Genomic DNA, 15,057 nt, shown 5'->3' with positions numbered 1-15,057 from the left:
CGCTCCCACCTGGGGAGCTGGTGTCCTCCGCCCCGGGCTCCTCAGACAGGCCCGGGGTCCGCCGGGAGGCTGCGGGCAGACGCACCGGCGGCGGGTCAGCCTGCTCCCAGCCCGGCGACCGGGAGAGCCCGGCCAGGGAGAAGCCGGGGCGCTCCTTCCCCCACCGCGGGCCGCTGGAGGGAGGGCCGCCGGGAGGCTGGCGCTGGCGCCGGACACGCAGGGCAGGGGGCGCCCCGGCAGCGGCAGGGTCCTCCGGCCGCCGGAAACCAGCCCCTGCCGGGGAGCACCGCCGCCCACGTGGCGGAGGCTCCGGCTCTGGCCGCCTCCTCCCCGGGAGCCCGCCGGGGGCCGGGCGCGCGCGCGGAGGAAGGGGGCGCTCGGGCGGCCGGAGGGGTCGCGCGCTGAGGCTGGGGCAGGGGGCGCGCCGGGGGCCCCGCGGGCACCTACCTGCGGCCGCGGCCGCGCCCCGCGCCCCGCCACGTGACCGCGCCCCGCCCCGCGCGCGCGTGCGCCCTGCCGGCGCCCCATTGTTGGCCGCGCGCGCGTCACGGGGCGGGGCGGGGCGGCCGGAGGAGGGCGGCGGGCGGGCGGGAGGGAAGCAGCGTCCTCGCCGCCGCCGCCGCCGCCGCCGCCGCCGCCGCCGAGCCCCCGCCGCCGAGGAGCAAGCAGAGTCGCGCCGCCGCCCCGCCGCCCGCGGCCCGAGCAGCCCCGCGCCGCCGCCCCGCCCCGCCGCGCCCGCCCCGCCGCTGGATGCCGGCGGCCGGCGGCCCAGCTCTCAGAGGCGGAGCGCGGCGGCGCGGGCGGCGGCGGCGCGGGCGGCCGGCGGCCGAGAGGCGGGGGCGCGGGCCCGAGCGCTAGCGCCGCCATGCCCGGCTCCACCGGCCAGCCCGACGGCGGCGGCGACGACCCCAGCCCGCGCCCCCCGCCCCCGCCCCCGCCGCTGCCGCCGCCGCCGCCGCCCCTGCCCGAGGGCGCAGAGGAGGAGGCCGCGCCCGACGACGCGGCCGCCGCCGCCGCGCTGCGCCTGGCGCTGGACCAGCTCTCGGGGCTGGGGCTGGGGGGCGCGGGCGGCCCGGACGAGGAGGGGGCGGCCGCGGGCGACGGCGCGGTGGCGGCGGCGGCGGGCGGCGCGGACGGCGGGGCGGCGGCGGAGCCCGCGCCCCCCGACGTGCCGGAGGCGGGCGCGCCCGCGGTGGCCGAGGCCGTGGCGCCGGGCTCGCTGGCGCTGCTGGAGCCCGACGTGAGCCCGCCGCCGCCGCCCCGGCAGTCGCCGCCCGACGTGTTCGCCGGCTTCGCGCCCCACCCCGCGGCCCTGGGCCCCCCGACGCTGCTGGCCGAGCAGATGAGCGTGATCGGCAGCCGCAAGAAGAGCGTGAACATGACCGAGTGCGTGCCCGTGCCCAGCTCCGAGCACGTCGCCGAGATCGTGGGTCGCCAGGGTGAGTGGCCGCCGTCTGGGGCGCCGCCCCCGGGGTCCCCGCGCCGCGCGCCCTGGGGAGGGGGACGCCGCAGCCCAGCCCTGCCCAGCCCTGCCCGCGGCCGGACGCCAGACCCTGGCCACGCCCCGCGTGGGCCCGGGCCTCAGTGGCCGCCTGTGCGCCTTTGTCCTGCCGCGGGCCGCGCGAGAAAGTTAGGCGCAGCCCGCGCTCCTCCCCTCCACGCTCCGGCCCGCCGCTGCCTTTGTCTGGGCTCCTCCGGCCGGGTCAGGCCCCTCTGTGCGGCGCCTCTGCCCAGGCCCTGGGCCGCTTGCAGTGGGATCCCAAGAACCAGGGGTCCCGGCTGGGCGGTGGGCGCTCCACACCCGAAGCAGGCACGGGGCGGGGCTCGTTAGGGCTTGGGGGTGTCTCCGCGGCGGGGTAGGTGGGGGTGCTCAGGCAGGTCAAGAGAGAAGTTTGGCGTGCAGAGAGGGTTGCTCATCTCCACTTGCCAGCCTGGGGGCCCTTCCGAGGGTGGGGGGAGCACAGGATGAGGGAGGATCCCCACCCCGCTCGAGGATTAGGGGACGTGCTTTGCTTAAGGACCAGCTGAGAATGCCGTCTGGAGGTCCGGACTCCTAGCCCTCCTTCTGGCAGGCCCAGGGTAGCAGGCCCGGGGTGTGAGGGTCCCCGCGGCAGCATTATCAAGAGTCCCTGTGGCCGCCCCATTGTTCTCTTTGTTAGAGAGCCAGTCTGAGATTTGCAGGGTGACATCAGGCCGGCCGCTGCTCATTGGCCCTGGAGCTGGAGTGGCGGGGCGGGCGGGCTGAGGGTGGTGGGCAGTACTCCGCTGGACACACGCCCACCCACCCTTTTAGTCACTGGCCCCCAGTCCCAACTTTCTCCTGCCTTCTGCCTGTAGCTCCCTGTCCCCCACTCCCTGCTTCTAGGCTAGGTTCTAGAACTTGGGGTGGGGTCTGGGCGGGGCTTGAGGTGGAGCTCCAGGACACTGGGGCTGGCCTTTGGGGGCTTGGTAACAGGAGCCAGAGACAGGTGTGGGGGGATTGAATTGCAAGGTGGCTTGTCTCGATTGACGCGGGGGGGGGGGGGGGGGGGGGGTAGAGGACCGTAGGGAGGCTCCGGACACTGCCCTCTCTGAGTGCCGAGTGGGAGGGGGTGGTTTGGCCAGTGAGTCCTCTGGCTTTGGGTGCAGGTGCAACCGGTCACGTGTCATCCCCCCATCTGGACACCAGGAGGACCAGGTGTGGTGCTGGCCTAAGGAACTAGGGCTTGGGACCGGGGGAGGGGACAGGTGGTCCTCAGAGCCCTGTCAGCTGCCTCCCCGGAGCCAGCACAGCAGGACTGCAGGCCTGACCGATCCCCTCCACCGCCCCGCCCGCCGCGGCCCCTTCCCTGCCCCGGTCACCCGCACCTGCGCCGGGCTGTGTGCGGACCGTCCAGGCACCGGTGAGGACGGGGGGACGGCCGTGGAAACCCAGCCTGGGAGCTGTTGTCCGGAGTCTCTAGGCCGATCTGCTAGCCAGGGGAGCACGGGGGGTGGGGGGGGCGTGTTCCCTGTGAACACGAGTGTTCTGGTGTGCCCCAGGGTCCTCTAGGGAGGCTGAGTCTGCCCCATTGGAGGCAGGAGCCACGCAGGGGCCTCCGCACCTATTCCTGGAGCCGGGAATCGGCCCCACCCGACCTCCCAGGTGTGCGCTCTGGTGCTTGATGACTGGGTGCTGGCCTGGGGTCTTGCTGGTGGCAGAGAGGAAGGCAGGCCCTGGGGGGAGCAGATGGGGCTGGCTCTGTGTCCCTGGGCAGATGAGCTCTCCGCTCCGTGATGGGGGGACAGCATCTCCCTCGAGGGTTTTTGGGAGGATCCTCCAGTAAGAGGGTCCTAATCCCAGCCCCGGGCTGCTGCACAGTGGCCCCCCTGAGTGGGGTGCAGGGTCCCGGGGAGGGGAGCACCAGTGCCAGGACATGGTGGCCCCTTTGCCAGCCCTTGATTCTCCCAGCTCTGGGACCTCTGTGGCTCCCATCTTGTCCCGCCCAGGTGTCAAGCACAGCCTGGAAGTCTTCGTGACCCAGTCCTGACCCCTCCCTCCCTGCAGTCACCTGTTCCGTCTCCCTCTCGGTTCTTGGACACGAAGCCCATCCCGTCTCCCCGTCCTATCTGTCGCTGGGCCAGAAGGCCCTCCTCCTCTCTCAGCTCGGGTCTGCAGCCACTCCATCCCCTAGAGGGGAGGCCGGAGTCACCCAGACCTGGGGTCTTCCCTTTCCGGGACGCTCAGTCGCTCTTCTCCGAGCTGCTTCTTCCATCCTAGAAGGGTCCCTGCAGCCCCCGGGAACGGGATAGGTGGTCGCAGCCCCTGCAAGTTCTCTCCTCCCTGGGGCTGAGTGGCCCGGAAAGTGCCCTGCACGGGAACCTCAACCTGCCCCTCCTCACAGAGCCTCAAGAGACCCCCACCCCAGAAGAGCCTCCGTAGCTCGAGGTCACAGGAGGCAGCGATGCGGGCTGAGCGAGGCCCGCGGGGCTGGGATTTGAGCCTCCGTTGCTCCGGCTCTGTGTGCTTTGCAGGGAGCAGAGGCCAGGAGAGGATCTTCTCCCTTCCAAGGCTCTGGGCCAGGGGGTGAGGCGTGGCGGGGAATGGCCCCATTTTATAGACAGGGAAGATGGAGACTGAAGAGAGTCTGCAGCGGTCTCCTGGAGGCTGGTGCCCGCTTGCCCCGGGTGTGACTTTGGGCCAGGTCTTCCCAGAGCCTCCGACCAGGTGCACCCAGCGGGCGTGTGTGCCTGTGGGGCAGGGCCAGGTCCTGAGCACCCTGCCTCTTGCCCGGAGGGCGGGGTCAGGAGTGAGTGCGGGAAAGATGCCCGTGGGGGGCCCGGGCCGGCAGTCCCCACGATGCTTCCGAGTCTGCTGCTGTCAGGTGGGGGCCGGCGCGCTTGGACTGGCCCCACTCCGCTGGAGAAAGCCCGTGGCACTTGGGGCTTTCCCTCTCTGACCCCCCATGCCTGGTCCCCCTCCCGCGGGTCTGGGGTGCTCTTTCTGGAGGCTGGGGATGGCACAGGGGTGTCAGTGGGCTGCCGTGCGTCTAGCTTGGGGGCCCCTTGTGTTGGCAAGCATAGACCTTCCTTGCGTCTGGAGGCCCCCTGGGCTCCAGCTCCCCCCACGGGCCCACCCTGCTGTGATGGGGCCAGCGGCCCACTGGGTTTGGGGCTCCGGTCATCGTGAGGGTTTGTCTCCACCCTGTCCTTCCGGATGTCTGCCTTGGCCGGGAGCCCTCCCCTGGTGCGCATCCTTCTGGGGGGGCCCTTCTGCTCCCCCTCACGGCCTTGAGGTTTCATTGATTGATAAGTGTAGCCTGTGGGTCCTGTGTGGGGTCCCCCAAGCAGTGCCTGGAGTGCCCAAGTTCCTCAACACCCAGCATGCAGGGGGGTCAGGACCCCAGAATGAGGTCACGTGAGTGATGGGACCAGGCTCCACGTGGGGACCCGAGGCGCCCTGTTTGAAGGCAGGGCCCCGCCGCAGTGAGGAGGGAGTGGACCGAATGGGGGACAGTCACCCCCATTCCCAGGCACACCTGCTTGTGTTGGCGGCCAGGCCCAGGGGTCCGCTTTCCAGCCTGTCGCAGCAATCCGTGGTGGCTGCAGGGTCCCTGTGGGGTTTGGCCGCTGAGCTCGCCCGCTGTCGCCCCTCCGGCTCATCCCGGCCAGGGCAGGTGTGGGTCTGGTCTGCTCTCACTGCCCAGTTTCTCGGACCTGGCCGTCCCCCCTCTGCCACTTCTTAGGGTCGTGGCGTGGCCAGGGCTTGGGTCGATGGGCGCCACAGCCAAAATGTGGCCAGTGAATTGGCGACCTCTGGGCCCCCGAGGGTTCCAGTCAGGGCCACCCTCTGGGAGGGACAGGATGGGGCCAGTTTGTGTGCCTGGGGACAAAGGCTGCTTCTCTGCGCGGAGGCGGTCCCGCACGCACCTGGCTTCGTCCCCTGCCATCTCTCCAGGCCTTGCCTCCCTGTCGCCCACATGGACCTGTGGGGAGTGGACACTTGGGCTAAGGCTAGGGTTCCCCGCCAGCCACCTTTAAGGCTCATGAAGGCCAGGTATCTGCCTGGGGTGCTGAGCCTGGGCCCTTCTCTTCCTGGGGAGGAAATGGAGGTGCAGGACAGCCCTTTGAGGGGCCGGTGTCATCCCACTGCCGAGGCCCTTCCTTCCGGCTCTCCGCACTGGGGGCGTTCGGGAAGCCACACAGGAGGAACCGAGAAGTGTGTGCGGGGCCTCGTGTGGTCCGCGTGGCTTCTTGGAGGAAGGGGCGCTGGGCTGTGACTTGATGCAGAGAAGGGGTGCAGGTGCTGTTGCAGCTGGGAAAGGTCGTGGGGGGCACCCAGGGCTGGGGAGCAGCCGGAGAGGGAAGGACTGGCGTGGGGTTGGAAAGCTGCCCCCGCCCCCTGCCCCCAGCTACCAAGTGGGGAGGGAATGGCCCGAACACAAAGTGGAGGCAGCTCCGGGTCAGGGTGGGTTTGGGGGTTGCCGGCGAGAGGGAGGACCCCGGGCGGCGGGGGCAGGCGGTGGCTCCGGACCCCGGAGACGGGATGGAAGGCAGCGTGCCCACGGCCCACCCTCCCTGGGAGGTTGCTCACCCACTCACTTGGCTCTGCTTTGGCTCAAAGCCCTGGATGGGGCTGCTGTTTCCCGGCACGGCGTGAGGCTGCCCCCACCCCCAGACGCCCGCCTCCTGGTGCTCCCTGAGGCCCAGCGGCCGAGCTGGGCTCACTAACTTTGTATCTTCTGCTCCGGGAAAAGTTAGCAACACTGTTCTCTCTGTGCGGTGTCTGTATTGCAACAATGTCCCTGTGTCCCGCCAGCGTCCCAGAGCCCGGAGGGGGGTCCTCCAGACTCGTGGGCCGGGACTCAAGATGTCTCAGAAGGCCCCAGGGGTGGGAGTATGAGACGCCCCAGGCCGCACGCAGACACCCCTGTACGCCCCCCACGGTCAGACCCCCAGTACGAGCGGTGACGAAGTACAGCGCCGTGTCCGTGAGCATCCCCTCAGCTGCTGGGTCCGTAGGTCAGGAGAAAATGCTGGGCGGCTTCCACAGTCTGACCCTGGGCTGTCCCGCCCGTCGGCCAGGGAGCTAGTGTCTGGGGCGAGCTTTGTGTCCTCGACTGAGCGGCCACAGCGGGCGGCTGCGAACTACAGCAACGAGTGTTCGGCGCGTTCTGGGGGCGGCAGTACAAAACCCGGGTGTCGGCGGGCCACGCCCCCTCCAGTGGCTCCGACACCCCCTGGGCGGTCTCGCTCTCCCAGCTTCTGGTGGCAGCTGGCAGACCTGGTGTCCCTAGGCTTGTGGCTGCCTCGTGCTGACCTCTGTCCCCGTCCTGCCAGCATTCTCCATCTTCTCTGTGTCTGTGTCCCCCCCCCCATAAGGACACTTGTTGCTGGGTTCAGGGTGACCCTATTTCAGTACAGCCTTGCGTTAATCTATTACACCTGCAAGACTTTGCCAGGTGAGGTCCTGTCCACAAGTACCAGGGGCCATGAACTTGGGGGAGACACTTTTCTTTTTCTTTTTCTTTTTTTTTTTTAAGATTTTGTTTATTTGTTTTTTTTTTTTTTTTTTTTTTAAAGATTTTATTTATTTATTTGACAGACAGAGATTACAAGTAGGCAGAGAGGCAGGCAGAGAGAGAGAGAGGAGGAAGCAGGCTCCCTGCTGAGTGGAGAGCCCGATGCGGGACTCGATCCCAGGACCCTGAGATCATGACCTGAGCCGAAGGCAGCGGCTTAACCCACTGAGCCACCCAGGCGCCCAAGATTTTGTTTATTTGACAGAGATCACAAGTAGACAGAGAGGCAGGCAGAGAGTGAGGAGGAAGCAGGCTCCCTGCTGAGCAGAGAGCCCGATGCGGGGCTCGATCCCAGGACCCTGAGATCATGACCCGAGTTGAAGGCAGAGGCTTAACCACTGAGCCTCCCAGGCGCCCTCCGCGGAGACACTCCTCAGTCCGCACTGGGGTCCTCGTTGTCTCTTGCCTTTTTGCCAAACCCACCACCACCTTCAGGTCTGAGAGCGGAAGGGAAAGGGAAGAGCGAGTGTGAGGAGACGGGGTGGGGAGGGCCCTGGGGAGGGGCCCCGGGTCCTCACTGTCTCCCCCACCCCCACCGCCCCAGGCTGCAAGATCAAGGCTCTGCGCGCCAAGACAAACACGTACATCAAGACTCCGGTGCGCGGGGAGGAGCCGGTGTTTATCGTGACGGGCCGCAAGGAGGACGTGGAGATGGCCAAGCGGGAGATCCTGTCCGCCGCCGAGCACTTCTCCGTGATCCGCGCCACGCGCAGCAAGGCCGGCGGGCTGCCCGGCGCCGCGCAGGGGCCGCCCAACCTGCCCGGACAGACCACCATCCAGGTGCGCGTGCCCTACCGCGTGGTGGGGCTGGTGGTGGGGCCCAAGGGCGCCACGATCAAGCGCATCCAGCAGCGGACGCACACGTACATCGTGACGCCCGGGCGCGACAAGGAGCCGGTGTTCGCCGTGACGGGCATGCCCGAGAACGTGGACCGCGCGCGCGAGGAGATCGAGGCGCACATCACGCTGCGCACCGGCGCCTTCACCGACGCGGGCCCCGACAGCGACTTCCACGCCAACGGCACCGACGTCTGTCTGGACCTGCTCGGAACGGCCGCCGGCCTCTGGGCCAAGGCCCCCAACCCCGGCCGCCGGCCCCCCGCGCCCCGCAGCCGGCCTCCGCGGGGACGGGGCCCTGGGCGCCTCCGGGGGCCCCGATGCCTTCTACGCGGGGGGCCGCGGGGGGCCGCCGGTGCCCGATGCGGGCCCCGCCAGCCCCTACGGAGGCTCGGGCAACGGGGGCTTCACCTTCGGCGGGGACGGCCCGGGGGCCCCATCGGGGCCGCCCGCCCCCGAGGACTGTGACTTTGGCTTCGACTTCCTGGCGCTGGACCTGACCGTGCCCGCCGCCGCCACCATCTGGGCGCCCTTCGAGCGGGCCGCGCCGCTGCCCGCCTTCAGCAGCTGCTCGGCCGTCAACGGGGCCCCCACGGCCCCCGCCCCCGGCGCCCGGCGCAGCAGCGGGGCCGGCACGCCGCGCCACTCGCCCACGCTGCCCGAGCCCGGCGGCCTGGCCCTGGAGCTCCCGCTGGCCCGCCGCGGCGCGCCCGACCCGGTGGGCGCCCTGGCCTGGCGGCCGGCACAGGGCACACTGTCGTCCTTCTCCGGCGGCGGCGCCGGCTTCCCCGCGGCCACCTCGCTGCCCAGCGGCTCCTCGGCCTCCGCGTGCCCCGCCCTGGACTCCGGAGTCTCCGAGGGCGGCCGCAAGGCCTCCGTGGCCGCACCGTCTGCTGCCCCGACCCCGACCCCTGCCGCGCCCGCCCCGTCCTCGGCGCGGGAGTGCGTGGTGTGCGCCGAGGGCGAGGTGATGGCCGCGCTGGTCCCCTGCGGCCACAACCTCTTCTGCATGGACTGCGCCGTCCGCATCTGCGGCAAGAGCGAGCCCGAGTGCCCGGCCTGCCGCACACCCGCCACCCAGGCCATTCATATCTTTTCGTAGCGGTGCGGCTGGCCGCCGCAGGCCCGGGGGGCGGCACGGAGGGGGCGGCGGGGGCGGCGCGGCGGGGCCAGCCTTCACAGACCAGCTTTAACTCGGTCCCAGGCGTGGAGACGGCTGCCCGGCGGCATCTCAGTTCCTAACAAATAAACAGTATTGAATCGACAGGTTACAATAAAACAGAGAGAAAAGGTCTGTTTGCACTTTTTATTTAAGACTCCCCGCCCGCCAGGGTGATCTTTTTAAGGGGTAAAAAGTATATATATAGATAGATAGATAGATAGATAGATAGATACGGTTTTTACAACTCTGGGTTGTCCGTCTTTGGGACCTGGGTTTCTGACTCGACGGCGCTGGCTTCGGAGGCCGCCACAGCCTCTGCGAATCCCCTCGAGGAGAAGGGCCACGTTTTTACTCCCTCTGCGGGCTGACGGCTGCCCTTCCGAGTGTCGGCGTGGGACAGGCTGGAGGGGGCGGGGTGGGGGGCGGGGGGCCCGACCAGAAATTTCTAACTTTGTGTTTTTAATTATTAATCTCCTTCTGTGGTTTCTGTTGTCAGTTTTTAAATTTTTTTAAATTGTGTTTTTTTAAGCTTTTACTTTTTACCTCTGTGTATATGTAGGGAATTTATAGGGAAATATGTACTTTATGGAATAAATTTTAAGAACTAAAAATATATTTTATTTTAAATAAAGTAACGGACCTTTAATCTTACACAGCTAAATTACTGATTATATATTTGCTGAGCTGACTTAAGGGTTCAGAAAATTGTATCAAGAGTTTTATTTTTTGACTTCAAAGCCTTCTTAATAAAGTCTTTTTACTACACGTGAGCCCTTGGCGTGGTGTGGGGTGGGGGGGCTCGGGAGAGGGAGGATGCGGGGTGCTCAGAGCCAGCCCCCTTGTCCCTTAATCTTGCAGATAAAGGAATTTGGACTCAGGATATGCCCCATGTCCAAACCCAGGCTCTTCTGAAAGCCCAGCACTGTGCCTGCTTCCAGATGAGGGCCCTGGGCCTGAAGGGGGAGGAGGTGCAGCCTGGCCCCTCTTTTCCTGAGAGCCAGCCACGGCCGGTAGTGGCCGCCGTGGAGAGAGGGGGTGCCCCGCTCTGATGGGGGGCGGGGACTCCCAGTCCTGTTGTGCAGAATGGGAACCAGGTCTGGAAATCCCACTCCCACAATGAGTTCCTACACCTCCCAGTCCCCAAAGGACATCTGAGTGATGGCCACACGTGCCATCCCTCACTCACTGGGTCTGGTTGGGAGCAGAGGACCATGGCCGTGGGGCCACTGGACAATTCGGGGTGGGACTGACTCCAGACTTAGGGCCATAGGATTGTGGGTTGAACCACTGCAGCCGGTGGGTGCCAGCAGAGTGAGCGGAGGGTGGCTCTGAGGCACAGAACTGCTCCAGGGACAACCCGGGGGCCTGGGGGCTGCTGGCTGAGTGGGGTCTGAGCGGGCACAGAGGAGGGGTGTGCAGAACAGCCTGCTGGGGAAGCTGGGAAGGCATGGTGGCGCAACCCGGAGGGCCTCCAAGAGGAGGCGAGGGGCTCAGGAAGACAAGTCAGTGGGACAACAGGAAGGGCGCCCCACGGGCCTCATCTCCAGTGAATGGGGGCCCTAGCAGCCCCTCCAGCTGAGGGTCAGCCCCTGGAGGCTGCAGGACCTGGGGTCAGTCTTGAAGCACCACACACACCCGGGGGTTCCAACCCATTCTGACTGGAGTGTCCCCATCTGTGAAGCGGGGACGCTCCATGCTCCAGCACTGGTGGGGATTGTGGGTGAGGCCGTTGAACTGTGGGCCCGGAACCCGTGAATGGACCTTATTCACAAAAAGGGTCTTTGCAGATAGAGTGAAGGACCTTGAGGTGAGCTTCCCCAAATGAGGGCGGGCCCGACGTCTAATGACCAGTGTCCTTAGAAAGGACATACAGAGGGGGGGGTCAAGGCTCAGATAGAAGCCGTCCGAAGATGGAGGCAAGCCCAGGGGTGCCTGGAGCCCCCAGAAGCTGGGAGAGGCAGGGAGGGCCTTCTCCCAGAGCCCCCAGAGGAAGCCAACAGTGAGGGAACAGATGCCTATTGTTGGAAGCCGCCGACTTCGCAGCAATGCGCTACAGCAGCCATGGGGACCAGAACACGGAGCCTGGGGTCTGGCCCACACTTCAGCGGGACGGTCGGACACGGACACGGCTGGTGTGGCACCTGGTGAGCCAGGGTGAAGTTAGACCACCGCCCCCATCCTGCAGGAGGCTATGGAGGCCGAGGGAGGCGAGAGTGCGGAGACCACTCCCCCTGACGATTTGGACACAGAGAAAGCAAGCAGCCCCTCGAAGGGCTGAGAGGTGGAGAGAAAGACAGGACACCAGGGGGTTGAGAGTCAGTCCTTGGAAAGGAGGTGGGGGCTGGAGCCCCAACGAGGGGTTTTTGAAAGATGCAGTGGGGGAGGGCCTGATCTGAGGACATTGTCCTACAACTGTCCGGAGATGTCTGACGACTGTGCTCGCTCCCTGCTGAGGGGCTGTGAAGCTGATCACTGGGAGGCCAGAGTCACTGCGGCCCTTGGGAAAAGCTGAGAGATGGCCAGAGGCGGATGCTTGAGCTCGCTGGTTGATGCCCTGGATCCAGCTGTGCCTGAAGGCAGCACATCCTGACCTCTCAGTTCTGAGTGCCAGTAAAGTCTCCTGCTTTGCTTAAGCCACTGTAAGCTGGAGTAACTCAAACTCAAAACCACCTACAGGGGCCATATACCTGCCCGGAAAGCTGGGGAGCATTTCCTGGGGTGAGGGGTACTCAGCCAAAGCAAAGCAAACAAGCTGTGCATTCAGCTTCTGCACCAACAGACACACTCAGGGAAGCTAAAGTGTGACTCAAGCTTCCATTGCCCTTGTCACTCATCTCTCTTGGTTCAAGGGCTCAGCACATTGAGGTGACCCTTGTCCAGTGTCTTCTGAGAAGGCCTCTCTTCTGGGTCTTACCCGGTTTCAGGGAAACGATGAAGAATAAGCCTGTGGGTCTCCCCATCTGTGAGGCTGAGCCATCCACAAAGTGGGCTCAGTGTGGAAATGATATGTCACCTGCATAACCACGTGTGTCCCTGGCACGTTCCTGGGACAGGAATCATGTCACCCTGTGCCCACCACATGTAGGGAAACACGGAAGCTCTAGAGACAGACATCCCACTTCCTGCCCCTGCGCACATTATCTCCCTGACCTCGGTTTTCTTATCTGTAAAATGGGGGCTTAATCCCCTGCAGCTGAGGACAAAGCCTGGCTGACGTTACAGGGGGTCTGCAGCTGTCCCCAGCTGCCATCTCTGCCCTCACACGAACACATCGGGGCGGGGTCAGTTCAGACAGAGCCCTCCGAGGCCAGGAGCCGGAGCAGGAGAAGAGCAGGCGGGCCTGAACCTGGGAGGCTCGGTGCACGCTGGGCGGTTGGATGAGTAGATGGATGGTGCGAGAGTGGGGGGAGGGAGGGAGGGATGGTGGACAGACGGAAGGACAGACGGACACATGGAAGGGCGGACGGTGGGTGGATTGGACGTTCGCTGTGTGGATAAGTCGGCACTTCCGAGGAGAAGAGAGCAGTACTGCTCGGGAATCCGGGGGGGCTGGAAAGAGCGGTTTGCTGGTCGGGGGGAGGCATCCGGCAAAGGCTTGGAAGGGGTGTGGGGTCGCTGGTCACCCTCAGGGAACAGAGTCCGAGGGGCAGGTTCAGCTAATGGGAGACAAGGTTGAAATGTTCAACTGGAACATGGCCTTGGGGCTCCTTCCATCTCATCCACCCCGTCAGGCCTTCCCCGGCGGCCCCCCTTTTGCCACAGCCTACCTCAGCCCTGGAGAAGGCCAGGCCGGCCCACGCGGGAGGCAGCGGCCGCCGGCTTGTCTGTGAACGGCTGCATGCGGCTGACGGCTCGCACACCGGGCAGCGCTACTCTAGCACGTTCTGGTCCAGCATCGTCTAGTGATGGGACCACGATGGGAATGTTCTAGATCTGCACTCTCCCTCACAAGAGCTACCGGCCCTACCGAGTGACTGAGCATCAGAAAGGTGGCCCGTGCAATTCAGAAAACAAACCTTTGCTTTTGCTTTAATTCAATTTAAATAGCCACAGACCAAACCGGGAAAGCATCTGGGAAAGTACTTTATCTGCAGATTTTGAAATACTTTTAATCCGGGGAAGCAGGAAGACCAGAAGGCCTGGAAGCTGACGTGCCTGCCCGCGTGGCAGAGGTCCTGCTCTGACTGTCTCTAAAACAACCAAGTGGTGGGGTGACCCTGCGTTCCGGGGCCGGCGTCCTCACCAGGTCCTCATGAGAGGGCGGCAGAGGGCGGGGGTCCCCGAGACGGGCAGACCGCGCGCTGCCGGGGGTTCTGGGACTTGGAGCCCCGAACTGCCTGAGGGTATGAGCCGAGTTTGCGGAGAGTCGGGAGGTGGTCCCAGGAGCCTCGCAGCGCCGGGGCAGAGTCACCCCGAAGCGCTCCGCACCCGGCTGAGCCCGGGGCCTGCGCAGGGAAAGTACTAAAGGCGCCAGCACCCCCGGGGACCGCAGGAGGCCCCGACGCTAGGGGCGCCCCAGGGCACGGGAGCGGCTCGGAAGGGAAGGGGCGCTCAGGGGCCGCGGCTGCAGCAAGTCCCCCGGGAGGCGCAGGGCCCCGGCGAGCGCGGGCCCCGGGCGCACGGCGCGGTCGGACGCGCCGCGGGACACGCTTCCCCCGGACACGCGTCGCGGCTGTCGCGACGGCTGGTCCTGGGCTGGAGTCAGCTCGAGCAGGACGAACGTTTGTTTGCCGAACTCGGCGCGGAGCGCGGCGGCCGGGGGCCCGATCCCCGGACTCGCGGGGACGCCCCGCGCCGCAGAGAGCCCGCCGGTGCCTCGGGGGCTCCGCCCGGTGAGGCGAGGCCGCCGGGCCGCGCGCCGCGGAGCTTGACCCAGAGCCAGAGCCGTGCTTCCCGAGGCCCGTTTCTCGCCGTAACCGGCAGCGGGGGGGGCACGAAGCCGAAGCCCCCAGCGCGCTGGCCCCGGGCCCCTGCACCTGCTCCGGCAGGCCCCGCCCCCGAGCCGGCGGGAGCGCAGCCGCCCGTCCTCTGTCGCCACCGCGCGGCCGGGACCGCACATGACGCCCGGCCCTGGCGCGGAGCGGGGCGCGCGGCGGTCGGTGAGGGGACGCTCCGGCCCTCACGCCCCGGGCTGCGGGCCCCCGCAGGGCTCAGACAGGCCCGCCTTGCTCACCTTTCTCCACTGACCGGCCCCGGCCCAGCAGCTCTGCGCTGCCACAGGCGAGCCCTGCGTGTTTGTTGATTGACTAAACGACAGGGCTTCGCCAAGCGCCGTTTCCCCTTTGCTCACACCAGATCTGGCCGCGTTCAGAGCTGGAGGGGTGACCCAGGGCAACCCCAACACCCCCTGTCCGCGGAGAACTTTAGCACCGTTCCCAATAGCAGGAAGGATTCCAGGTCGTTGGCTCCCCCCACCCCAATTAAATACCATTTTTCTACTCAGTGGGGGGGGGGGTGCGTCCTGGATATCGTGGAGGCTGGGCTGGGGGAGGCGGGCGATCAGGTGAGGAGGCAGAATGAGGTCCCGTGCTGAAGGACGCAGGGGGCCAGGTCCCAGAAGTTCTGGACGCTGGGCAATACAGTGTATGTCTGATCCTAAAGGCGCATCTCATTGGGGTGCCTGGGGGCTCAGGCGGTGAAGCGTCTGCCTTTGGCTCTGGTCATGACCTCAGGGTCCTGGGATGGAGCCCCGAGTTGGGCTCCCTGCGCAGTGGGGACTCAGCTTCTCCTCCTGCTCCTCCCTCTTGTTCATATTATGTCTCTCTGTCAAATAAATAAATAAAATATTTAGAAAAATGCATGTCATTATTCTCCCATCTGGAAAGAGAAGTTGATATTTGTCAGTGGAGAAAATCGCACCTATTTACGTAGATTGAAAGCTGGAAGACCCTTTTCTTTTTTTTTTTTTTTTTTTTTTTTTTTTTTTTTTTTAGACTTTTTTTTATTTATTTATTTGACAGACAGAGATCACAAGTAGGCAGAGAGGCAGGCAGAGAGAGAGGAGTAAGCAGGCTCCCT

At 65.9% G+C, this 15,057-nt stretch overlaps 1 protein-coding gene across 1 annotated transcript; it reads left to right on the top strand.

The window, feature by feature from the left end:
- Positions 1-817: 817 nt before the first annotated feature.
- On the top strand, positions 818-9,809 carry MEX3D (mex-3 RNA binding family member D). Its single transcript, XM_059159264.1, is given in 3 exon segments — positions 818-1,439; positions 7,585-8,144; positions 8,146-9,809. Coding segments are annotated over 3 exon segments (1,968 nt in total). The 5' UTR covers positions 818-865; the 3' UTR covers positions 8,980-9,809.
- Positions 9,810-15,057: the final 5,248 nt, after the last annotated feature.

Source organism: Mustela lutreola, chromosome 2 (assembly GCF_030435805.1).
Source record: "Mustela lutreola isolate mMusLut2 chromosome 2, mMusLut2.pri, whole genome shotgun sequence".
NCBI classification, from domain to species: domain Eukaryota; kingdom Metazoa; phylum Chordata; class Mammalia; order Carnivora; family Mustelidae; genus Mustela; species Mustela lutreola.
Note: the sequence above shows the minus strand (reverse complement) of the source record. Positions and strands in the feature narration are given on the sequence as shown.